This window comes from Theileria parva (assembly GCF_000165365.1).
Source record: "Theileria parva strain Muguga chromosome 4 map unlocalized ctg_529, whole genome shotgun sequence".
In the NCBI taxonomy this organism is placed as follows: domain Eukaryota; phylum Apicomplexa; class Aconoidasida; order Piroplasmida; family Theileriidae; genus Theileria; species Theileria parva.
Window position 1 is genome coordinate 1 of NW_876246.1, and position 24,610 is coordinate 24,610.

Genomic DNA, 24,610 nt, shown 5'->3' on the forward strand with positions numbered 1-24,610 from the left:
TATATAGAATTCTATATCTATGAGGTCTTCTTTCGAACATTTTAGTGTAGCTGTCAAAATTGATTATAAGACTTAATTTATTAGTAACATAAATCACTATAGGAAATTCTGCATCATTATCAGTTTTTTCCCATGCAGTCATATTATCAGCTTTTATCTTTGTACATTTTACACCTGGGTGTAATTCGTATCTAAAGGATGCATGTGAAGTAAAAGTAACTTTGTAATGTTCTTTAGTTAGTAAAATTTCTTTGCCTTCGGAATCTTCTGTATAGAATTTTACATACTCTGGAATCTTTTCTTCAGTTGTTGTCCATTCTCCTTTAATTCTCTTAATTAATATAAATCCTTGAATATTAGTAATGACAACAATCTTAGTTTTTTTACTATAAGTTAATGATGAACAATATGGAGTTCCATCTTCATGGAGGTAGATAATTTGATTGTCACATTCTATCTGCTCAAGATCTGCATAAAATAAATATTTTGTTTTATTTCGATCATCATATGTAACTTCATAATCTTCATTTGTCATTTTTACAAGATTTCCATCAGAATCAATTTTACAAAATTTAATTTCATTATATACTTTAGGTTTATTCGGTCCTCTTCTTTTAATAGGTTGTTCATCACCTTGTTTTTCTGATTGATCTTCACTTGGAGATCTAGCTCGTTTTGGTTTCTTCGGTTTCTTTTTTTTGTTTTTGTGGTTGTACTGGTTGTTGAGATTGTTCCTTACTAGGTTCAGGTTCTTTTTGTGCATATGGATGATCATGTTCTGTAACATGGAAATTATCATCCTCTTCTAAAGTTTCTGATTGAGTTTGAGGTGACTGAGGCTGAGTTACTTCTGTTTGAGTATGAGGAGGTTCATAATAATGTTGTTGTTGGGTAGGATGACTAGGATCATAATACTGTTCTGGTTGTTGAGTTTGAGTAGTAGTAGGTTCATAATACTCATACTGTGGTTGTGGTAGTTGAGGCTGAGTCTGAGTAGGTTGACTAGGTTGATAATACTGTTGTTGTTGAGCAGGTTGAGTTACTGGAGGTTCGTAATACTGATGTTGATAGGATGGTTGATGTGGAGGATACCCAGGGTAGTAATTTTGATAACTTGGTTGTTGAGTAGGTTGAGTTACTGGAGGTATATAATATTGACCTGGTTGACTAACTCCTGATTGTTCATAATATTGATAACCAACATATTGTTGACCTGTAGGATGAGTTGGTGCTTGATACGATTGATAATGTTGAGGTTGATACTGATCATACTGTTGAGGTTGATATACTGATAATTCTTGTTGATAATATGTTGTCTCAGGTTGATACTGTAATACTTGTTGATATTGATCTGGTTCAGGTTGATACTGAGGTTCTGGTTGAGGTTGATATTGAGGATCCTCAAAACGATCAAGTCGTTGTTGAATGATTTTATCTAGGTCTAAAACTTCAAAGTTGTCCTCCTCATCCTCTTCATCAGCAGGCTGATCAGGATTATTGTCTTGTGATTTGACACATTTTATTATAATAAATATTAATACACATTTGTATGTTACACATCTCATGTTAATAGACTTTTATAAAAAATTTTCCATGGGGGATTTGTAAATTAACAACTCGTTTTATTAATAATATTTCATAAAATTATTATATATTAGTAATATTAAATGATTTTTAATAAATTAATCATATTAAATGATTTATAAAATTGTTCAATCAGATATATAACATAAAGCTATATACAATAACATTATATTGTATGTGTTAAAATTAATTTATTTGTATTTACGTCTTCCCAAAGTTTTTTTATTATATAGCATTCTATATCTATGAGGTCTTCTTTCGAACATTTTAGTGTAGCTGTCAAAATTGATTATAAGACTTAATTTATTAGTAACATAAATCACTATAGGAAATTCTGCATCATTATCAGTTTTTTCCCATGCAGTTAGCCATTTAACTACTATTTTATAGCATTTTACACCTGGGTGTAATTCGTATCTAAAGGATGCATGTGAAGTAAAAGTAACTTTGTAATGTTCTTTGGTCATTAAAACATAATTTCCTTCCTCATTTTGTGTAAACATTCTGACATAGTCTGGAGTCGTTTCTGAAATTGTTTTCCATGATTCTTTAGTTTTTTTAATTAATAGAAATACGTCACTGAATGTCATGACAACAATCTTAGTTTTTTTACTATAAGTTAATGATGAACAATATGGAGCTCCCTTTTTATTCTCATAAATAATTTGATCCTCATATTCTATCCGCTCAAGATCTAAAATAAAATCATATTTTGTTTTATTTCGATCATCATATGTAACTTTATAGTCTTCATTTATCATTTCTACCAGTTTTCCATCAGAATCCTTCTTATAAAATTTGATATCAATAGTTTTTTTAACTGGCCTTCTTCGTTTTCTAGGTTGTTCATCACCTTGTTCTTCTGGCGCTTGAGGATCTTTTCTCTTTCTTGCTCTTTTTCGCGGTTTAATTGGTTGTTGTGGTTGTTGAGGTTCCTGTTGTGGATATGGTTGATCATGTTCTGTAACATAGAAATCTTCCTCATCTTCTAAAGTTTCTGATTGAGGTTGTGGTTGAGGTTCATAATGTTCCATTGGTTGTGTTTGATATCCAGGTGGATAAGTTGGTATATGTTGATAAGGATCGTAGCTAGGAGGTCCATAATGCTGATAATACTGTTCTGGTTGAGTTACCTGTTGTTGAGGCGTCTGGTATGGTGTATATGATTCAGGTTGATATCCTGGATATTGTTGGGGTTGAGTTTGAGGTTGAGTGGGTTGTGCTGCTGTAGGTTCATAAGGTTGATAATGATCATGTTGTTGTTGTTGACTCTGTGGTTGTGATGTCTGTGTTTGATATGGTTGATAATGATCATATTGTTGAGGTTGATAATGACCAAATTGTTGTGGTAGATACTGATCATACTGTTGAGGTTGATATACTGGATATTGTTGGGGTTGATAATATGTTGGTTCAGGTTGATATTGAGGATCCTCAAATCGATCAAGTCGTTGCTGAATTATTTTATCTAGATCTAAAACTTCAAAATTGTCCTCATCTTCTTCGTCATCAGCTGGTTGATCAGGATTATTGTCTTGTGATTTGACACATTTTATTATAATAAATATTAATATAAAATTACACACAATATTTTTGTACATTCTACTATTATTAGAGCTTTACTCCATGGGGATCTTGAAATTAACAACTCGTTTTATTAATAATATTTCATAAAATTAATTATATATTAGTAATATTAAATGATTTTTAAAATTGGCTAATCAGATATATCACATAAAGCTATATACAATAACATTATATTGTATGTGTTAAAATTAATTTATTTGTATTTACGTCTTCCTAACGTTTTTTTATTAAATACCATTCTATATTTAGAAGGTCTTCTTCTGAAAATTTTAGTGTAGATGTCAAAATTAATTATAACACTTAATTTATTAGTAACATAAATCACTAAAGGATAACCTGGATCATTATCAGTTTTTTCCCATGCAGTCATATTATAAATTACTATTTTATGACATTTTACACCTGAATGTAATTCGTATCTAAAGGATGCAAACGAAGTAAAATCAATATTATATTGATCACTAGTTAATAGAAGTTCACTGCCTTCGGAATCTTCTGTATAGAATTTTACATACTCTGGAATCTTTTCTTCAGTTGTTGTCCATTCTCCTTTAATTCTCTTAATTAATATAAATCCTTGAATATTAGTAATGACAAAAATCATAGTTTCTTTGCTATAAGTTAATGATGAACAATATGGAACTCCCTTTTTATTCTCATAAATAATTTGATTGTCACATTCTATCCTCTCAAGATCTGCATAAAACTCATATTTTGTTTTATTTCGATCATCATATGTAACTTTATAGTCTTCAACAGTCATTTTTACAAGATTTCCCTCAGCATCAATTTTACAAAATTTAATTTCATTATATACTTTAGGTTTATTCGGTCCTCTTCTTTTAATAGGTTGTTCATCACCTTGTTTTTCTGATTGATCTTCACTTGGAGATCTAGCTCGTTTTGGTTTCTTCGGTTTCTTTTCTTGTTTTTGTGGTTGTTGAGGCGGAGTTGGACATTGTGTCGGCTGTTGAGTTTGTTCCTCACTAGGCTGAGGTTGAGGTTCAGGTTCAGGTTGTTGAGTTTGTTCCTCACTAGGTTCAGGTTCCTGTTGTGCATATGGTTGATCATGTTCTGTCACATAGAAATCTTCATCCTCCTCCTCTATAGTTTGTGGTTCAGGTTCAGATGGTTGAGTTTGTTGTTGAGGTTGTGGCTGAGATATTTCTGCTTGAGTAAGTGTAGGTACGTAATATTCCGTTGGTTGTGTTGTTGGTGTATATGATTCAGGTTGATAATAATCGTAACTAGGAGGTCCATAATGCTGATAATACTGTTCTGGTTGAGATAACTGTGGTTGAGGTATCTGGTATGGTGTATATACTTGAGGTTGATACTGTAATGATTGTGGTTGAGTGGGTTGTGGTTGTTCTGCTGGTGGTCCGTAAGGTTGATATTGATCATATTGTTGTTGTTGACTCGATGGTTGTGATGTCGGAGGTTCATAGTACCCATATGTATCAGGTTGATACTGTTGCTGTTCTTGCTGTTGTGGTTGATATCCTGGGTAATATTGGTGTTCAGGTTGAACTTGAGGTTCTGGTTGAGGTTGATACTGATCATATTGTTGAGGTTGATAATATGTTGGTTCAGGTGGATATTGATATAATTCTCCTTGATACTGATAATGTTGTTGGGGTTGAGCTTGTGGTTGGGTTGGATATTGAGATTCTTGTATTTGTTGATATTGTGGTTGGTATTGAGGATCCTCAAAACGATCAAGTCGTTGTTGAATGATTTTATCTAGGTCTAAAACTTCAAAGTTGTCCTCCTCATCCTCTTCATCAGCAGGCTGATCAGGATTATTGTCTTGTGATTTGACACATTTTATTATAATAAATATTAATACACATTTGTATGTTACACATCTCATGTTAATAGACTTTTATAAAAAATTTTCCATGGGGGATTTGTAATTAACAACTCGTTTTATTAATAATATTTCATAAAATTAATTATATATTAGTAATATTAAATGATTTTTAATAAATTAATCATATTAAATGATTTATAAAATTGTTCAATCAGATATATAACATAAAGCTATATACAATAACATTATATTGTATGTGTTAAAATTAATTTATTTGTATTTACGTCTTCCCAAAGTTTTTTTATTATATAGCATTCTATATCTATGAGGTCTTCTTTCGAACATTTTAGTGTAGCTGTCAAAATTGATTATAAGACTTAATTTATTAGTAACATAAATCACTATAGGAAATTCTGCATCATTATCAGTTTTTTCCCATGCAGTTAGCCATTTAACTACTATTTTATAGCATTTTACACCTGGGTGTAATTCGTATCTAAAGGATGCATGTGAAGTTAAAGTAACTTTATAATGTTCTTTGGTCAAATACATTAGCTTGTCATACTCATCTTTTGTGAACATTTTAATATCATCCGGAATTGGTTCTTCAGTTGTTTTCCATACCCCTTTGGTTTTTTTAACTAACACGAATACGTCACTGAATGTCATGACAACAATCTTAGTTTTTTTACTATAAGTTAATGATGAACAGTATGGAGTTCCGCTTGTATGTACGTAGATTATTTCACCCTTGTATTCTAGTTCCTCAAGATTCACAATAAACATAAATTCTGTTTTATTTGAACTACCACATATAATAACATAGTCTTCTTCAGTCATTTGTTTCACATTTCCCTCAGAATCCTTTTTGAATAATTTGACATGTGCAGATTTTTTAGGTCGACTAAGGGTTTGTACTTTAACAAGTTCTTCACCATCTTTTTTCTCACTCTGATCTCCAATTATAGTTCGAGTTCTTTTTCTTTTTCTTGGTTGGGTTGGTCGTTGTTTTGATGGCTTAATTGACTTTTGAGTACTTTCTCTACCAGCTCCAGCTCCAGGTTTAGGTATAGCTCCAGGTACAGGTTTAGGTACAGTTTCAGGTTCCTGTATTGGTTGATCATGCTCTGTCATATAGAAATTATCATACTCTTCCACAGTTTGTGGCTGAACTATTTGTTGAGGTTGAGGCTGAGTAGATGGTGGTACATAATATATATAACTTGGGCGAATGGGTTGAGGTAGTGGATTTAAATAATATTGTTCAGGTTGAGTTACTGGTGTTTGTGGATGCCAGTAATAGTGATGTTGACCATATGGCTGAGTTTGACCCTGAACTTGAGGTGTCTGAAATTGCTGTGGTTGATATTGACCATATGGCTGATAATCTAATGGTTGAGGTTGATAATATGTTGGTTCAGGTTGATATTGTAAAAATCCAGGTTGATACTGATAATATTGTTGGGGTTGAGCTTGTGGTTGGGTTGGATATTGAGATTCTGGTAATTGATGATAATTTGGTTGGTATCCAGGATCATCAAATTGATCAACTCGTTCCTGAACGCTTTTATCTAGATCTAAAATTTCAACATTTTCTTCTTCATCTTCCTCATCATCAGCTGGTTGGTCAGGATTTTTATCTTGTGATTCAACACATTGAAGTATCATAAATATCAATATAAAATTATATGTGACGTTCCTTTTCATTATACTATTATTGTAGCTTTGATCCCTGGGGGATCTTAAAATCAATAACCTATATTTAGTAGAGATACGGCTTAGATTTAAATCAGTTATAAATTGAACTATCCCATTTATATAAATATTTAAAATATTATATATATATATAAATATAATAATTATAAATATAAATATAGTGTGTGTTAGTGTAATATATTATAGAAGTTTTATATTAAGTTATTTTTTTCTTTTTCTTTCGTAAAATAAATTATAGAAGTGGCTTTTTAAAAATATAAGATAATAGGCATCAAAATAAAGAATAATATCTTTTTTTAAAGTAATACTAACTTTACATGGGCAAGGTTCATTAGAATTTCTTCTCCAAACTAGTTTATCCTTAAACATAACTTTACTACAATTTACATCACTCTTAAATTCATATCTTAAGAATCCTCTTGGACCAAAACTAATATAATAATTGTTTTCACCCAGTTCAAGATAACGACCTTCAGAATCTTGTGTGTAAAGATTAAGATAACCCGAACGACTCCGTAAGTATACTTTCCACTTCCCTTCTTCGTGGCAAATAAGCATAAATCCATTTTCATGTTGAATTGTAAACACGTTATTAATTCTATAATAAGTCAATGTTGACGCGTAAGGTTTTCCAGATATTTGTTGAAAAATGACTTTATAATCACAGAGTATCATTTCGAGATTTTTTTGAAATATGTATACTTTTTTATATGGATCCTCAAATATTTGTTTATAGTCTCCTTCTTCCATTGGTACCACTATTCCATTTTCATTTTCTTTCATAAAAATCATTTTACCAGGTTTTTTACTCAGTTCTAGATGTTCGGTACCTTTGGGGGGTTCAGAAGTTTCTGTAACCTCAAAGTTGTCTTCTTCATCACTGTCAGTATCACTACTAACGGGATGTTGTTCAGGTTTGTCAGCACATTTTACAAATCCAAATAATATGAATAACAATATACATTTGTATGTTACACATAGATTCATTATGAATTGTAATTATATTTTCAGGATGGGGATCTTAAAATTGAGAACATACACACTAAAGACATGTTTAAGATCTGCACGAATTCCGATTTATAACATCTCATTATAGAAAAGTTAAATTATATCAAGTTGTCATGTGTGTATTACAAACACTAAATAGTTTAATCCGTGTTAAATACTAATACAAATAAATAATATAAAGGTATAAACAAAACATTAACATGAATTAGTGAAAACGAAGAGTGTTACATTATTTAAAACACTCAACGTTGCTAAGAAATATTAAACAAAATAACCCTTTAGGTTCTATTACTAGCCTCGGTCAATGACCTCAACATAAAATCATTTTACTACTGCATTAATATTAGCACCAATAAAACTCAAATTAGATGACTGCATTTTGGAATCAATGCACATGATCTGGTATATAAACGGGATCATATACAGTATATGTACACATTTGAATTAATGGTTTAGTGGGTAATAATTCTAAATAATTTACAGACTTTTTGCTGTAGGATCAGGTTTCGAAAAAGGTAAATCAGGTTAAGTTGGTCTAGTGGTTAGGTTAAGGTAGAAAAGATGTGTTCTAAGACCAACTGTTGATAGGGAAATGGATAACTTAGTTAAGTTTGATGAATAAATTATGAAACAAGTTCATTGATTAGATACTTTTTATCTTTTAATCAGACGAAGCCGCTGTCGGAGATCCCGAATCTTGATCAGAACCAGTAGTAGCTGCAGCTTGATCCGAACTTGAGGAAGCTGTAGTTTGATCAGGACTTGTTGCAGCTGGCGTTGAGGAACTAGTGGCATCAGGAGTGGTAGATGAATCAGGAGCAGTTGCAGATTGATCTTGATCAGTTGAACTAGTGGAATCAGGAGCGGTAGATTCACTGGCATCTTGATCAGGTTTGGGGCAAACCCTCTTAACTTTGTCAGAGTGATTTTTAACAAAAAAATTGTTTGAAGGAAGATCTAACAGAAACATCTTAACGGACTTAAAATCACTATCATCGCTATCTTTCCAGACAACGTCATCTCCATACTTCACCTTGAGACATTTAACTCCCTCATTGAATTCATATCTGAAGGAGTAAAGCCTCAAATTAACCCTATAATCATATGAACTGAGCTCTTTATCACTCTCACCATATAACTTAAGTTTGGATACATCATACCTCTTATTGGTCATATCATTCCACCTAGCAAAATAATATTTGAAAAATGAGAACTTATTGTTATCAAGCAGAACGATCAGGTATTTCGTAACACTAACAAATATGACCTCAGTACCATATACACTACCATCTGACTCCCAAACAACAGTTGATCCTTGTACAACCTTACCGAAAACACCACCGTTTTTAGGAACGTACTTATGAAAATTACGATCATTGGTGCACTCATACTCAGCTGTGCTCTCAGTTTTATTTACATCAAGGGTAACACCTTTGGCAGAATCTGTTGATACAGGTGTTGTAGGCGTTGCAGAAACTGTTAAAGTTTGATCAGTTTCAGTAGCTGATTCACTGGTAGATTGATCAGTTGTTGATTCAGTTGAATCAGGAGCTGTGGTTAGACTCGTGGCAGATGGATCAGTTGATTCACTGGCAGTTGGATCTTGATCAGTTGGACTAGTGGCATCAGGAGCAGTTTGATCAGGAGTTGTTGCACTAGTATCATCAGGAGCTGTAGATGAATCAGGAGCAGTTGCAGTTGGATCTTGATCAGGATTTGAGGAACTAGTAGGATCAGGAGCTGTAGTAGCTGCAGATTGATCAGGACTTGAGGAAGATGTAGTTTGATCAGGAGCGGTTGCAGATGGATCTTGATCAGAACCAGTAGTAGTACCTTCTGTTGAACTAGTAGGATCAGGAGTAGTTGAGGCAGGTGTAGCAGAACTACTGTCAGAAGTTTGATTAGCTCCTACACCCTTCCATTGACCAAGTAATGTAATATAAAAAAATAAATTTACTGCTATAATCAATTTTCCATTCATTTTACCCGTCCGACGCTAATCTTATTCTTTTGTTGAATATAATAGTGGGATGGGGACACACCCAAATTAAAAAATAAGACCAATACCAATATCTTATAATAATAATAACTTCACCAATTGACATATATCAAACCCAATTCAATTACTTATAATTAAAATATCACTTATGTCATAAACTATTGCTCAAACACTACTATTAATCCTATTATAATTTATAATAACGACAATATACCTATGACACGAATATTCCTTGGTATATATTATGCCATATTAGTTAACTCGGGTTAGGTTAATAATCTTTATATCCCTGAAAATTTGTTCTAGTAAATACTTGTTTAAAAACTCCATCTTTCCTTGCAAATGTTTTAACGTATCCTGGGAAATAAACTATAAAAGCAAACCGGACCGTGTAAGAAAATTCTACTGGATGATCATCAAAACATGTTTTAATCCATACTACTTGGCCTCTTACAGTAATTTTTTACATTTAACTCCAGGCACAAATGTGTATTTAATTGATCCGGCAGGACTCATTTCAACATAATATTGTTCTTTTGTCATCTCAACTTCGTTTCCCAAAGCATCTTGCGTATACATTTTAATGTAATTAATATGTCTGCGTCCACTATAACTCCATTTTCCATTAACTCTTTTAATTAGTACGAACATATCCACACGTTCCATTATAAACGCATTTTCTTTTCTATTATAAGTTAACTTTCTGACATAATCTTTCTCAGGTATATGGAAATATATAACCTCTCCGTCACATACTACTTGTTCAAGATCTGCAAAAATATTATATTTTGTTTTGGCAAAGCCATAATGTAAACACATATAGTCTTTTATTTCTATCATTGGAACCAAAATTCCTTGTTCATCCTTTTTCATAAAAATTATTGATTTACATTTTTTGGGTTTCTTAGTTTCTTCAGGTTTTTTTTCTTTCTTATCCTCATCTCCATCCTCTCCACCAGCTGCACCCTCTTCAGGTTCCTCATCATCAGATCCTACTTCTACCGGAATATGTTCAGGTTGTAACTGCTGATCTGAACCACTTGGTTCGGTTGGCTGAGCTGGTTTATCCTTTGGTTTATCACCAGCCAATTGAAGTTCTGATAATTGATCAACTAACTTCCCTTCATCATCTGAACCTAGTTGAACTGGAACAGTTTCAGATTTCAATCCTTCAGCACCTTTTGTTTCAGGCGGTTTGGATGTCTCAGCTGGTGATTTATGTTCGTGAGTTGGTTGAGTGGGTGTTTTCGATTGTGGCAATTTTGTTTGTTCCCGCCGGTATAGAGTGTATTGAGGATAACTGGGTTTATCTTGAGCTGGACCTGAGATAAGTGGTCTGAGATTTGTAGGTGGTCTAAATCTTGGTCCAAGATCTAATTGCTGAGTTGATGTAGGATATGCTTGTGTAGGTGGCTTATATAAAGGCTGACCTCTTAATTCGCTAGGCTTCGAAACTGGTGTTTTAGATTTACGTTTTTCAGGCTTCTTAGAAAATTTACTGGAATCATAACCCTTAGATTTAGTTTTTTTATCAAAAGTTTTTCTTTTTTCAGATTGTTCATGTTCAGTCTGTTGTTGAAATGGTTGCAGTTGAGATTGTTGATATTCAGGATAATACTGTTGTTGTGACATTGGTAGCGATTCGGGAAAATATACTGGATAAAATTGTTGTTGTGGGCCATAAGGAATATTTTGCGGATAAGGCTGAGGTTGATCTACATATTGTGTATATTGCGTTACTGGTTGATATGGTTGAGGTCCGTAATATGTATGTTGTACAGGTATATAATGTTGATAAGGATCATAATGCTGTATTGGAATAGGTTGGGATGGTATAAAAGTTGGGTCAATTTCTTGTGTTACTACAACAAAGCCTGGTTCAGGCCCTGGTACATACTGCACCTGTTGATAATAATGTTGTGGTTGTAAAGGATCTACTGGTATTGGCTGTTGTGGAATTCCATCCTGCTGTGTTGGTTGTGTATCATAAAGCTGTACTGGTTGTGTATTATAATACTGTACTGGTTGTGCATGTTGATTTGGATCAGAATATTCCACAGGCTGAGTAACCATTTCAGATGGTTCCGGTTGTTTTTGAGATTTTGTTTCCTCAGCATTTCCAGAACCCTCGGGTTCCACAGATGTTTCTGTTACTTTAAGATCCCCATCTCCTTCTCCTTCACTGTCACTATATGGTACTAGGCCTAAGTCATTGGTATCATCTGGACCTCCATTTTTATTATCACCTGATTTATTATTAATTTTATCAGCTGATCTCACAGATCCGAATAATATGAATAAAAATATGCAATTGTATGTTATATATGAATTCATATTTGATATATACTACTTTGTTCCATGGGGGATCTAAAAACAATTTATCTTTAGATATTAAAAAATTTTCTCAATCAATCATTGATTAAAATGACTAAAATATAAATTAAAATCAAATAATTACATAAAAACTCCAAACTAAATCAGGTATAACAATGTCTCATCTCAATGTTAAACAATTGGTTATTATTAAAAATTTGTAGCAAATAAGATTCTATTGTATATAAATGGTATGTATGTTAAATTAAATGTTAAATAATTAATTTTTAGTATTTTTTTGATTGTTGATACATTTTTCTATATTTCCCACCACTTTTTCCAAATACTTTAAAGTAATTTTCGAAAAAGACTACAACGTTTAATTTTTTGGAAATAGATAATCCCACAGGATATTCTTCATTTTCCGTTTTTTCCCAGGCTAATGTTTCTTTAAATATAATTCTGGTACATTTCATACCCGACTTAAATTTGTACCTAAATCCGCTGTGAGAAGTCACATAAAAAAAATAATCTTCTCCATCAGCTTCAACTTCATTTCCTTTTTCATCTAGTTTATATATTTTAATATGCTCCTTAACACGTCGACATGTTGTTCTCCATCGGTCTTTATCACCTTTAATAAAAAGAAATGTACCATCAATAGTAATAGTAAAAATGTTAGTATTTTTATTATAACTTAATGTTTCACAATATGCGTTATCAGGTAATTTCGTATAAATACTTTCACCATCACACTTTATTTCCTCAAGTTTTCCTAGAAATTCATACCTAATTTCATTTACAGTACTTATTATTTTTTTGTAATCATTTTCTGTCATTGGTATTATGTTACCATCAGAATCTTTTTTAAATAATCCAATTTCATTACATGTTTTCATCTTTTTATCACCTTCAGAACCCTGAGCTTGGCCAGTGGTTTCAGTTACATCAAAATTATCTTCTTCATCTCCTCCTCCAGGTTCACCACCCTGTTCTTCTGGTTTCTCAGATTCACTAGGTTGTTCAGTAGGAGGTTGGTCTTGTTGCTCTGTTGAAGGTTGAGTTGATTGATCCGTTGGTTTATCGTCAGTTAACTTATCTGGTTTTGGTTGTTCAAGAGTTTTGGAATCTTCTTTAGTCTGTTCCTGAGGATGAGATGATCTAATCATTATCTGTACAGGTTTTTCGGGTCCCATTTGTTTATCAATTTGAGATTTGGGTTGTCTAAATGACTTAGGCCGTCTAGGCTGTCGATGTGGTCCATAATAATGTATTGGTTGTCTTTGTACTGGCATTTGTTGTATAGGCGGTGTTGGATATTGTCCATGTACCATAACAGGCGTTTGTTGAACAGGAGGCTGTATATACGGTTGTCCGGATAATATCATAGGTATCTGTTGCATATCCGGTGTTGGATATTGTACAGGTACTATAACAGGCGTTTGTTGCATCGGTGGTATATGCGGCTGTTCGGATTGTGGTATATACTGTTCATAAGATTGATAACCAGAATAATCTTGTTGATATGGTCCATATTGAGATATTGGTATAGGTTGAGGATCGGTTTGGTAAGGTTGATATGGAATGGTTTGTGGAGGCTGAGGTTCAGGATAATAGTAATTTGCTGCTTGTTGCACAGGATCTACTCCTATAGGTTGAAATTGAGGTCCATAATACTGTACTGGTTGTGGATCATAATACTGTATAGGTTGTGGATCATAATACTGTATAGGTTGTGGATCATAATACTGTATAGGTTGTGGTGGTATAGATCCTGGATAATAGTACTGCAGGTGTTGTGGATCATGATAATAAGGCGGAGGAATGGTTTGAGGTTGTTCTGGTTGTGTCTGAGCTTCTAATTCAGAAGTTTCAGTTGTTTGAAAGTTCCCATGATTATTGTTGTCACCATATGATCCAAGGCCAACACCACTGTTATTTGATTGATCTGTAGGTTCATCTCCACACCTACCATATCCAACTAATATAAATATAATTATAAACTTGTATGTTAAACATGGATTCATTATTTGATCTATAAGATTTATTCCATGGGGGATCTAAAAATTTGGTAATCTAACCATTTCTGAATATATTTATAGATGAATATCTTCCTCACAAGTCAGGAAAGAAATTTTATAAAATTAATATACACTTTTGATAATTTAATAGTAATTTAATATTATTTTATTGCCTAATTAGTCTATGGTGATGTATTGATATAATCTGACGTTATGTCTTAGTATTTAACAAATTAATTATAGTTGAATGTGTAAAGTATATTATTAAATTGAAAATATTACATGAATTATAAATATTTTTAGAAATCATCTTGGTCTGGCTAGAATCTGTTTAAAAGATCCTTGTCTTTTTCCAAATACAATAAGATACGATGAAAAATATATTATAACATTTCCCTTTGGAGTAAAACGAACTGATTCTGGAGACGCCTTAAACTTTTTTCTACGCCAGATTGTTTCCCCTTTATATGTGACTTTCTCACAGTTTACTCCTTCCCTAAATGTGTATTTAAAAGCTTTTGCAGCACTAAGTTCAGTATAATAATCATTACAAGTTATTTCAACATATTTTCCCCAATGCGTTTTAGAATAGAATTTAAGATATTCCTGATCTCTCCTGCCCTCCACTCTCCATTCACCTTCAGAATATTTGATCAATAGAAAGCCACCTCTACGAGTAAAAATAAAAATGTTTTTTACTTTATTATACGATAATTGTGTGGGATAATTTATTCCGGCGTTATGTTTATATACCACATCACCGTCACACAATAATACTTCAAGGTTTGCATATAATAAATATTTTTTTAACTTATCATCGTCGTGTATTCTTTTGAAATCTTTTTTAATCATTGGTATTATGTTGCCTTCAGAGTTTTTTTTAAAGAATCGAATTTTTTTACATTTTTTTACTGCTTCAGATGGCTTTTCTTCCTCTTCTTCCTCATCATCTCCATCCCCAGCACCTCCAACTGCTCCTTCCTCTGCTTCCTCAGGTTGTTCTGGTTCACTGGGTTCTTGACCTATTTCCTCGGTTTCCTCATCATCTTCATCTGACCCTACTTCAACTGTAACACGTTCTGGTTGTAATGGTTCTTTTGAAGCCTGAGGTGGTTGAGTTTGTTGTATTATTTGTGAAGGATGAGGGAGTCTATAAGGATCCGGATGTAATAAACCGGATCCAGTATTTGTATGCGGAGTATGACCAGAATCAGAATGAGATTGTTCATATGGATGATAACGTTGTCCAAAATATTTATTACCAGGTGTCTCACGTCTAGAATAATAACTGGGACCTGCGGGTCTAGGATAAGGTTGTCTTGGCTGCCTTATTTCTGGAGGTTGATAATGATATATTGGCCCATATTGAGGAGCTTGTTGAATTGGTTGTGGTCGTGGTTGAGTTTGTAGGTATGGTGGTCTATATATTGGTCGTTGGGGATGATATTCATAATGAATTTGTTGAGTTAGTGGATAAATTTGTTCTGGAATATGTTGAGGCGGAATAGGTACAGGTTGTAAGTGTTGCTGATAATATCCGGATTGTACTTGACTAGACTGAGGTATTAATTGACTGGGTTGAGCCGTTCCATATGTTTGATCAGTAATAGATCCAAGTCCATGTTGCATAATATTATCTGAGATTACAGTTTGTCCAGCGGTTTGATCATCATCTTCGTCAAGGAGATTTTCTATTCCTTTTATTATGAGATTAAAATCACTTCCCTCATCATTTCCGTTATCTTCAGGATGATAAGGATATTTATCTGAAGATTCAACACATTGTATTATTATGAATATCAATATATATATGTAAGCTAGGCATCTATGCATAATATAATTGAAATATATTACTCATAAAAGATCTAAAAATTAAAATCATCGGGTATTTTAAAGTGTTACTTCTAATTATTAACTTGATTATTATTAAATCAATTTAATGAGAATTGACTATTTTAACAATAAATAAATTTTATTTATAATTTTACAGTATAGACTAAAATATCTTATTTCCGATTAGCTTTTTTTAAAATCAATATCACAATTTATAGATTAAGTTTGATTTGTTTCAAATAAATAGTCTTATATAATATAATTTATTTATATTGGATCAATTATCATTATAAATCAATTAAAAAATATCATGTGTAATTTAAGAATCATTGGGTATGTTTCTGGATTTTCTGATACATTTCTGCGTATATTTTTTAGAAGTCTTTTCAAAAACCTTCCTACAATCTTTAAAATAAACCAAAAAACGTTTTTTAGTAGTATAACATATTAATATTGGATACTCTTCATCACTTTCTTTTTCCCAAACTACTTCATCCTTGTTTTTTACCCTTACACATTTTAAACCTTCAACATTAAACCTAATTGATTCACTCAAAGTTAAATCAATATTAATATTTTCTGTACTTATCTGAACGTAATTACCTTCAGAACCCTGCGAATAAATTTTAATGTCGCGAGGAACATTGTGAAATTTTGTTTTCCAAACACCATCGACGCATTTAATAAAGAAAAACCGATCGTTACCACGAATTATAAACACGTTTTTAAATCCGTAATAACATAATTCATTGCAATAAGGCTTTCCAGCTATATGTTCAAAAACAACTTGATAATCACAAAGCACCATTTCAAGACTTGCATGCAATGTGTATTTTTTCATATTAAAATCATCAAATATCTCTTTGTAGTCTCCTTCAGTCATTTCTACTAGTTGTCCTACAGAATTCTTTTTCATAAAAATCATCTTTGGAAATTTTATTGTTTTTTTCTCCTTTCCCCCCTTAGCATTTTGTTTATCTACATCGCCAGATTCATCTGTTTTTTGAGTTGGTTCATCCTTTGGTTTATCTCCAACTAATTGTTCCTTTTCTCCATCCCTAGTAGTTTGAGTATCTTCTTCTTCATCAGAGTCCAGTTCAAGTTTAACAACTTCTGGGACCAATTCCTTAACTGGTTCAGTTGGTTTTGTACTTTTAGTTGGTCTATTATGTTTATAACTATGTTTTGGCTTTTTCATTTCTGTAGGTTCACTTGGAACTTTATCTTGATTCGATTTTTGATTTGGGTGAGGATAGGTTGGTCCAGAATTTGAATATTCACTACTATTCCCATGACCTATTTGTTGTGATCCTGGGTGATAATATCTCGGCTGGTTTAATCCATACTGATATTGAAACTGAGGAGGACCTTGATAACCTTGTTGATATGGATGATAAAATCTAGGACTATAAGTATATTGATAACCCTGACCATAATGATATATAGGATAACCTGGATTGTAATAACCACTTGGATAAACTGTACTGTGTGAGTGATAATTATGACCCTGTAGATGTCCAGCTACTTCTGTTACATTAAAATTATCTCCTTCATCAACTGTATCACCATCTCCTTCCTTATCTCCACCACCAGGTGTGTTTTGTTTATCTGCACATTGTACAAATTTATCTTTTGTAAATATTACTAACCATATATATGTTGTACATAAATTCATTCTATAACTAATAGAGGTTTATTCATGGGGGATCTATAAATAAATAATACTAAAATATTCAACAATTAACTATTTATTAATAAAAAAATTACTTACTTATATTAAGTTCTGATATCATTGTTTCATAAACCTCAACCAAATTAAAAGTAAGAATTTAATTAAACTTTTATAGTTATGTTTTCAAAAGTGTATTATTATAAAAAATTCCAAATTTTTAAATGTACTAAGTACAAAATAATGAAATGTTATAATAAGATTTACTTATGAAATTATTTTAATTTTATCCGATGACCTTGCGATTCCATTCTCCTTCATCATATGTACATTCGAAGACTTTACCAGGAAAATAAAACCTTACTATACGTTCTCCAGCCAGTTGAGTTATTACTCTTACATAGGGTCTACTTGGTTCTCTCTCCCAGATAATCTCATCATCATATTTAACAGTATCTACAGGTACATTATCGTCAATTCTGAATTTAAATACATTAGGCCCAAGAAGTTCAACAAAATATTTATTATCACTAACTTTTACTAATTTTCCCGTAACAATTTTTATGTAAAAACTAAGATTATTTGGAATGTAAAAAACTTTCATCCTCCATCTTAGATTGTAGGATACCATTGATAAAATTTTATCTCTAAAAATAATGTTGTAGATTTGGGAGGCTTTTTTGTATACTAATCTTAGCGGATGTCTAGTTTCAGACTTATTCTCCCAGACATTTAAATTATAGTGAAGTATTTTTTTACATCTGCACATTAATTTTAGCATTACTAGAGATGAGTTGCTCAAAACTATGTCTATGTCTTTTTGAGTCACTGGAAGTATTTTATCGTTATCATCTAATTTATATATCTTAGTATAAGGCAATTCCGGGATAATTGGTATTCCCATACCAATTTTTGAATGAGTTATAGGTGGAATACTTATTAAGGGGGGTTGAAGATCATGTTGTTCTGGTTTATAATACTCTATTTTCTGAGGACCATATAAGTTATATGGTTTAGGTTCTAATTTTTCAGGTGGTTGATACGGTAGATATTCTTGAGTGTGTGGTTTTGGTAGTTGATAAACAGGATCGTAATCTGAATAAATTGGTTCAGTAGCTGCTTCTGCTTTATAACTTGGCTGATAATGTCCTTTATGAGTTGATATGGATGAGGTTCCGGGAGTTAAATAAGGTGGTAAATCAGGTTTGTGGAGTTTATTCGGTTGTTGGTCAATATCATCAGTCACTAAATCTTCCAGTTGTGTTACAACAGTATCAAATCCATCTTCATCAATATTGTTAGCCTCATCTTCCTCAATCAGGTCTTCCAATTCCTTTACTACTACATTATAATTATCATCCTCATCACTTTCATCACCCCCAGTACCTCCTAGTTGTAAATTAGTTGGTTTATCAGCACAGTGTGCAAATTGCACTAGTAAAATTATTAAAATACAATTGTATTTGCCGTATATTCGCATTATTTTCTATGATTTTATCATCAATCCATGGGGGATCTATTTATCAACAATTTACAAATAATAAATTAGAATGATTTTTTAAATAAACTATTAACTGATACGATATTGATTTTAAAACATTTATTTGTGGAGTTATTTGCTTTTTTCTTTTTTGATAAAGTATCTTCTCCATTGGTTATCAACACATTCGTAAACCATTATAAAGGTAGGAAAATAAAATCTTAATGAATTTTTATTGAAATAACTCAACGTCCTTACATAATTATGTTGGGGATTATGTAAAAAAAGAGTACTTTCTCCAATAGTTACCATTCTGCATTTTACACCAGGGTTTAATATGTAGCGAAAACCACCGTATGAAGTAGGTTGGACTGTATATTGGTCTGGGGTTAGTCTAAAAAATATCCCCTTTTCATCTCTATCATAAAGATAAAAATCTCTTGGAAGATTTAAAAATTTCTTTTCCCATTTGTTATTCGTAAATTTGATTTTGACTATTTGGTAATCAAACGAAAGAAAAAACAGCCTCTTAAATCTTTTATAAATTACACTTTTTGGGTATTCTGCATTTGGCATATGCATCCAAACAACATTATAATTACACAAAATCAGTTCAAGACGTGTTTTCAATGAATATTTTACCGCATATTTATCAAATCCTAATATTTGATAGTCTGTTGTATTCATTACAATAAAGTTACCTGAATAATCTAGTCTGTAAAACGACATTGCTTGGTAAGTTGAATATTCGTCCTGATAATAATTTTCATTATTTAATCTTTGATTACTAAACATTTTATTCAAACTTTCATATTCCAAACCAACGTCTTTCACTTCCTGAACTGTACTTGGTTCCTCAGATTGATCTGTTTGAATTTGAGGTGGGAATTGAAAATCATCAGTTGGATAATATCCAAATCGACTTTTAGTTGATTGTTTTTTAGTTTTTTCCTTTTCAGGAGGTGGTACAATACAGGTTTGAATGGTTGTTATTTTAATTGGGCCACCTACGGGTCCATAATCTATTCTACGGGCACTTTTATCAGGATCAGTTTTAAAAAGTGGTATGGGATCACCAACGGCTCCATACCTTGCTTGATTTGCATCTGGATGATATTCTTCGTCTTGACCAAATTCAGTTTCCAATTCATTAACATCATAATTATCATCATCACTATCATCTTCATCATCATGAGATCGTTGAGTATGTTTATCAGCACAATTTCCAAACTTGATTAGTATGAATATAACTACACATTTGTATGTTACACATTTCATAATTGTTTGAAAATAAGTTTAAATTTCATTCAGTTTAATATATAACTATAAAATGATTAAAATTAACAAACGTCAAGATATTGAGAAAATGTTAAAAATTAAAACTAAAAACATTAATTTAAAACAAAAATTAAATATATATTCTTAAATATTACATATTTGTATGTTTTATTAGTAAAATTAAAATCATAATTACACATATTAAAGACATAATGATCATTTAAAAAATCTAGCAGTTTGCATAATCTTTCAAACATTATTAATAAAAAATACTTTATAAAGTTGTTTAACAGCACAACACACGAAATTAACGAGTTTACACACCAATTTAACAAGTTCAAATCCATCTGAAAAATTAAACCAATAAATCAATAATAATTAATGTTCTTTAAAAATTAAAATTCATTAAAATTTTGTTTTGATGATCTTGGCTGGAATAAATATGTCCAAGAGTTATTAACTCTTGTAACTTTAACAATATAATTGTGGAAAAAAATCACAAACAGATTATCGTTCACGTAGCTGAATGTTCTGACATAACCATTACTAGGATCTCCTCCCCAAACTATAGTCTTTTGAAATTCAATTATTCTACACTTTATTCCTTCTTTAAGTATATATCTAAAGGAACCAAACCCTGTTGGTTGAACATTGTATTGGCTTTTAAATATGGGAATAACTCTTCCCTGTTCATCTATATCGTAAATTTTAATTCCTTTGGGTGGTCTCAAAATTTTCAAATTCCAATGATCGAAAACTTTCCTATAAACAAACGCTAGATGTCTAAAAATTAGAATATAAATGCCCCTTTTTTCCTTGTAAATTAGTTGTTCTGGATAAGCTTTACCTTGTTCGTGTTCCCATATTGGGTCTTTGTTTGCTAACAATTTTTCTAGAGGGGTATTAAATTCATATTTAATTCCAAATTGATCATATCCCTTTACAAAATAATCTGAAATATTCATTGGAACTAAATTATCACCTGAGCCTTTTTTAAGTAATACCATTTCCGGTATTATACTAACTTTTTTTTCAGATTTTTCAGGAGTAGGTGGCCAACCAATTTCCATAGTCTCAGTAACAGGTTGATCCTTTTGTTTACCAGGTTCAAAGCTATCATGTGTAGCTTCATCTTCCTCAAGTAGGTCTTCCAATTCCTTTACTATTACTTCAAAATTGTTATCCTCTTCATCACTTTGATCACCACCAGTAGCACCATGTTCATAACCTTCACCTCCTTGATATTCAATACATTGTTGTGGTTGACCACTGGGTTGTCGAGGTTTATCATTTGCTGATCCAGTTGGTTGATCTGTTGAGGTTTGATCAGTATCTATTACTAAGTCTTCCATCTTTGTTACTATAGTTTCAAATCCTTCTTCATCTATATTATTAGCTTCAGACTCCTCGGGTTGTCCAACATGTTTATCAGTGAATTTATCCGAACACTGCGTAAGTCGAAATATCATAAGCATTAATATAAATTGATTTTCAAAAATTGCATTATTTTATATGAATTTATTAAAATCTATTTATTAACATCGAAATGGATAAATAGTAAAAACAAAAATTAAAAACCGTGTTTATCTGTATACTATTAGATTGTAATAATAGTCTACTTAAAAACAATTAAAAATAAAAATAATAAATAATTGTTAGTTTATTATTTTAACTTAATGTATATTTGTAGATCTATAGATCCATATATTTCCGTATATCAAATATTATAACTATATTAGATACTATACTTTTAACATTCCCAAATCTATTTAATTAAATTTAAAAGATTTGTGCCAAATTTAAGTAATTTAGCGAGATTTTGTCAAATTTCAATCATGAAAAATTCACATTCTCAAATATAGATCTTAAACTCAGTAAAATAATTTAAAATTCTATACATATATATTGATAAGAAATAAGATTATGTTATTTTTTACAAATAAAAACTGTTACAATAAATTCATTAAAATTTAAATATAAAAATGAAATCATTTCATAAAGCACTTAATAGCCAATGCGATAAACAAAATTCCAACGATTACGATAACAACCAAAAAAATAGCAACAGTTTTGTTAAATTTAACAGGTTTAGAATCATCTGCACCCCTTAATTTAGAAGCTTTCTCCTCTTGAGGCTTACCAACTGGAGCCTGTGAAGGAATATCAGCTATATCTTGTGAAGGAATATCAGCTCTATCTTGTGAAGCATCTGGGAATGTAAATATGTTTTTCCATTCGTTGTTAATATACATATAAGCGTTAAAGAACTGAGGTGATTCGACAATAAGCATCTTCATATCCCAATTTACATAGAGCACAGCTGGATTAATTTGTCCAATCTGTGGATTTTGGGCCCACACAGTATTATCATTGAACTTAATTTCAGAACACTTGGCGCTTTTGAATTGAACTGCAGCAGCATATCCAAATGGATACTTGATGGCTTCATAATCATTCTTATCAAGTACCACATTATTTTCTCCAATGAATGAAAAGTCATTCTGAGTTGAGCCATATAATGTATCAGTTGAAATTAAATAGAATACGCTTCCATCGTATTGGTAAATCATATAAAATTGTATGAAATCAACAATGATCATTTTAGTAAAAGAATTGAAAAATACTTTGGCAGGATGTTTGTCTCCAGAATCATATGAGCCATATGTCCAGACAGGCTTATTGTCATACATGACCTGAGTACACTTGACATTAGACTTAAATGTAAATTCAGAACCAAAACCAAATGATTTTTCATTAAATTGGCCCGGGTCATTGAAACCAGCCTGATGCATGTCATTTTCAGTTACAAATGTGAGTCTTGAATTAGTGAAACCATCAAGTGGGTATTTTGTAATAATCATACATTCTTGTTCAGTACATTTGTATGAATAAATACGTTCATCGAACTCGGCAAAAAGGAGTCTTAAATCTTGATGGAAACACAAGGTTCTAGGGTAACCAATTGAAGTATCATCAGAATACTTCCACAATGTCTGGCTTCCGAATTTAAATTCAGTACAGTTGTATTCATTATTAAATACATACTCTGATACTAAATCATATTCCCTCACTAAATATGAACTCATATCGCCTTCTTGAGTTGATCCGGCCTGATCATTGGTTATAATTGTAATGCCACTTGATGGTTCACAAATCTTTGTCTTAGATAAAAGATTGCATCTATCACTTCCACAACTGAAGAGTAAATAGAAATGACTAAACTGAATCAAAGCAACTTTTTTAATAAAGTTATAGTTAACTCTTCTTGGGTACTGGTTGTCAGTTTCACTTCCTGGTGTCCACAATGGGTTTCCATTATAACTAACACTAGTGCATTTGGTTCCATCAAGATTGTAATCAACTGAAACTTTTCCCTTGATCATTTTATTGGCAGGTTCGCCATCTTCTGTAATAATTTCAACAGATTCGTTAGGCAAATTTTCAAATAATTCATTCAAATTCTTAGTTTCACTTTCCCATTGATTATTGGTAAGTTGATACGTAACAAGGTTACCACTGAATTGAAAAACAATTTGGTTTGAATCCATATGCATACATATAGCTCTGGGTTTGCTATCAGAACCATCAAGAGTCCAAAGTACATAGTCTTGATATTTTACTTCTTTGCATACAGCGCCAGTCCTAAAGCTGAAATAAAGTGAGGGACCCAGATCTTCAATAACATATTGAGTTCTATCATTAGTTCTCTGTTCTGAACCGTCTTGGGTAATGATTTTGAGCAAGGAGCTGGAGAGACCTAACTGGTTACTAGTAGAATCAACAACCTTACTAAAACAATTCAAAAATACTAACACATAAATCAATTTAAAAACATTAATTTTCATGCTATCTTACTAAATGATTTTAAAAAGTTAAATATTGCTCTAATTTACTTTTTACATGTATTTTTCTTCTGCATGGGGATCTAATTTTGGAATTTTCAAGCAAATAACCATTTCCCAAGTTTATTTCGAAAATGTGTAAGTGATTCCATTTGCATTCCATATTTTTAAATAAGGAAGGATTATATAAATTAGCACATGTCCATTCGTTCTCTTTATATTTTTACACATTCACAACACCAGAATCACTTCGGCTATAAATTTGATAATACCGTTGACATGTTTGGATAGAAATTATTATAATAAAAATTTTATTAAAATTTTAGTCGAACATATAAGCATTTTGAAGATTCCCGGTAATTCTACAGAATAAGTATTATTTGATTGAGATCGTTTAACTCATTGTCTTTCATTTCATTTTATCATCTTTATTTTGTTTAAGTTATTATTTAATTTATAATATTAAT

The 24,610-nt window shown here is 31.6% G+C and overlaps 14 protein-coding genes across 14 annotated transcripts; all 14 read right to left on the bottom strand.

Annotated features, from left to right (window-relative positions):
* Positions 1-146: 146 nt before the first annotated feature.
* Positions 147-1,647, bottom strand: TpMuguga_04g00008 (SVSP family protein; the record flags this gene model as incomplete). The annotated part of the gene is made up of 3 exons (XM_758549.1): positions 147-191; positions 221-805; positions 849-1,565. The coding sequence occupies 3 exons, from the start codon at positions 1,563-1,565 to the stop codon at positions 147-149; spliced, it is 1,347 nt and encodes a 448-aa protein (XP_763642.1).
* A 128-nt stretch (positions 1,648-1,775) lies between these two features.
* Positions 1,776-3,185, bottom strand: TpMuguga_04g00923 (SVSP family protein; the record flags this gene model as incomplete). The annotated part of the gene is made up of 1 exon (XM_758550.1): positions 1,776-3,185. One exon carries the CDS (start codon positions 3,183-3,185, stop codon positions 1,776-1,778), a length of 1,410 nt encoding a protein of 469 aa, XP_763643.1.
* A 179-nt stretch (positions 3,186-3,364) lies between these two features.
* Positions 3,365-5,044, bottom strand: TpMuguga_04g00009 (SVSP family protein; the record flags this gene model as incomplete). The annotated part of the gene is made up of 1 exon (XM_758551.1): positions 3,365-5,044. The coding sequence occupies one exon, from the start codon at positions 5,042-5,044 to the stop codon at positions 3,365-3,367; it is 1,680 nt and encodes a 559-aa protein (XP_763644.1).
* A 174-nt stretch (positions 5,045-5,218) lies between these two features.
* TpMuguga_04g00010 (SVSP family protein) lies at positions 5,219-6,773 on the bottom strand. The gene has a single exon (XM_758552.2). It carries the CDS (start codon positions 6,689-6,691, stop codon positions 5,255-5,257), a length of 1,437 nt encoding a protein of 478 aa, XP_763645.1. The 5' UTR covers positions 6,692-6,773; the 3' UTR covers positions 5,219-5,254.
* Positions 6,774-6,901: 128 nt separating this feature from the next.
* TpMuguga_04g00011 (SVSP family protein) lies at positions 6,902-7,687 on the bottom strand (the record flags this gene model as incomplete). Its single annotated transcript, XM_061305902.1, has 1 exon — positions 6,902-7,687. The coding sequence occupies one exon, from the start codon at positions 7,685-7,687 to the stop codon at positions 6,902-6,904; it is 786 nt and encodes a 261-aa protein (XP_061161071.1).
* A 682-nt stretch (positions 7,688-8,369) lies between these two features.
* On the bottom strand, positions 8,370-9,689 carry TpMuguga_04g00012 (uncharacterized protein; the record flags this gene model as incomplete). Its single annotated transcript, XM_758554.1, has 1 exon — positions 8,370-9,689. One exon carries the CDS (start codon positions 9,687-9,689, stop codon positions 8,370-8,372), a length of 1,320 nt encoding a protein of 439 aa, XP_763647.1.
* Positions 9,690-9,928: 239 nt separating this feature from the next.
* TpMuguga_04g00013 (SVSP family protein) lies at positions 9,929-12,041 on the bottom strand (the record flags this gene model as incomplete). The annotated part of the gene is made up of 1 exon (XM_758555.2): positions 9,929-12,041. The coding sequence occupies one exon, from the start codon at positions 12,039-12,041 to the stop codon at positions 10,158-10,160; it is 1,884 nt and encodes a 627-aa protein (XP_763648.1). The 3' UTR covers positions 9,929-10,157.
* Positions 12,042-12,284: 243 nt separating this feature from the next.
* On the bottom strand, positions 12,285-14,127 carry TpMuguga_04g00014 (SVSP family protein). Its single transcript, XM_758556.2, has one exon. It carries the CDS (start codon positions 14,045-14,047, stop codon positions 12,308-12,310), a length of 1,740 nt encoding a protein of 579 aa, XP_763649.1. The 5' UTR covers positions 14,048-14,127; the 3' UTR covers positions 12,285-12,307.
* A 220-nt stretch (positions 14,128-14,347) lies between these two features.
* Positions 14,348-15,911, bottom strand: TpMuguga_04g00015 (SVSP family protein; the record flags this gene model as incomplete). The annotated part of the gene is made up of 1 exon (XM_758557.2): positions 14,348-15,911. The coding sequence occupies exon 1, from the start codon at positions 15,872-15,874 to the stop codon at positions 14,348-14,350; it is 1,527 nt and encodes a 508-aa protein (XP_763650.1). The 5' UTR covers positions 15,875-15,911.
* A 239-nt stretch (positions 15,912-16,150) lies between these two features.
* TpMuguga_04g00016 (SVSP family protein) lies at positions 16,151-17,549 on the bottom strand (the record flags this gene model as incomplete). The annotated part of the gene is made up of 1 exon (XM_758558.2): positions 16,151-17,549. One exon carries the CDS (start codon positions 17,547-17,549, stop codon positions 16,194-16,196), a length of 1,356 nt encoding a protein of 451 aa, XP_763651.1. The 3' UTR covers positions 16,151-16,193.
* Positions 17,550-17,811: 262 nt separating this feature from the next.
* On the bottom strand, positions 17,812-19,023 carry TpMuguga_04g00017 (SVSP family protein; the record flags this gene model as incomplete). The annotated part of the gene is made up of 1 exon (XM_758559.2): positions 17,812-19,023. The coding sequence occupies one exon, from the start codon at positions 19,021-19,023 to the stop codon at positions 17,830-17,832; it is 1,194 nt and encodes a 397-aa protein (XP_763652.1). The 3' UTR covers positions 17,812-17,829.
* Positions 19,024-19,155: 132 nt separating this feature from the next.
* On the bottom strand, positions 19,156-20,301 carry TpMuguga_04g00018 (SVSP family protein; the record flags this gene model as incomplete). The annotated part of the gene is made up of 1 exon (XM_758560.1): positions 19,156-20,301. One exon carries the CDS (start codon positions 20,299-20,301, stop codon positions 19,156-19,158), a length of 1,146 nt encoding a protein of 381 aa, XP_763653.1.
* A 165-nt stretch (positions 20,302-20,466) lies between these two features.
* TpMuguga_04g00019 (SVSP family protein) lies at positions 20,467-21,943 on the bottom strand. The gene has a single exon (XM_758561.2). It carries the CDS (start codon positions 21,774-21,776, stop codon positions 20,697-20,699), a length of 1,080 nt encoding a protein of 359 aa, XP_763654.1. The 5' UTR covers positions 21,777-21,943; the 3' UTR covers positions 20,467-20,696.
* Positions 21,944-22,289: 346 nt separating this feature from the next.
* On the bottom strand, positions 22,290-24,146 carry TpMuguga_04g00020 (uncharacterized protein; the record flags this gene model as incomplete). The annotated part of the gene is made up of 1 exon (XM_758562.1): positions 22,290-24,146. One exon carries the CDS (start codon positions 24,144-24,146, stop codon positions 22,290-22,292), a length of 1,857 nt encoding a protein of 618 aa, XP_763655.1.
* Between the last annotated feature and the right edge of the window lie 464 nt (positions 24,147-24,610).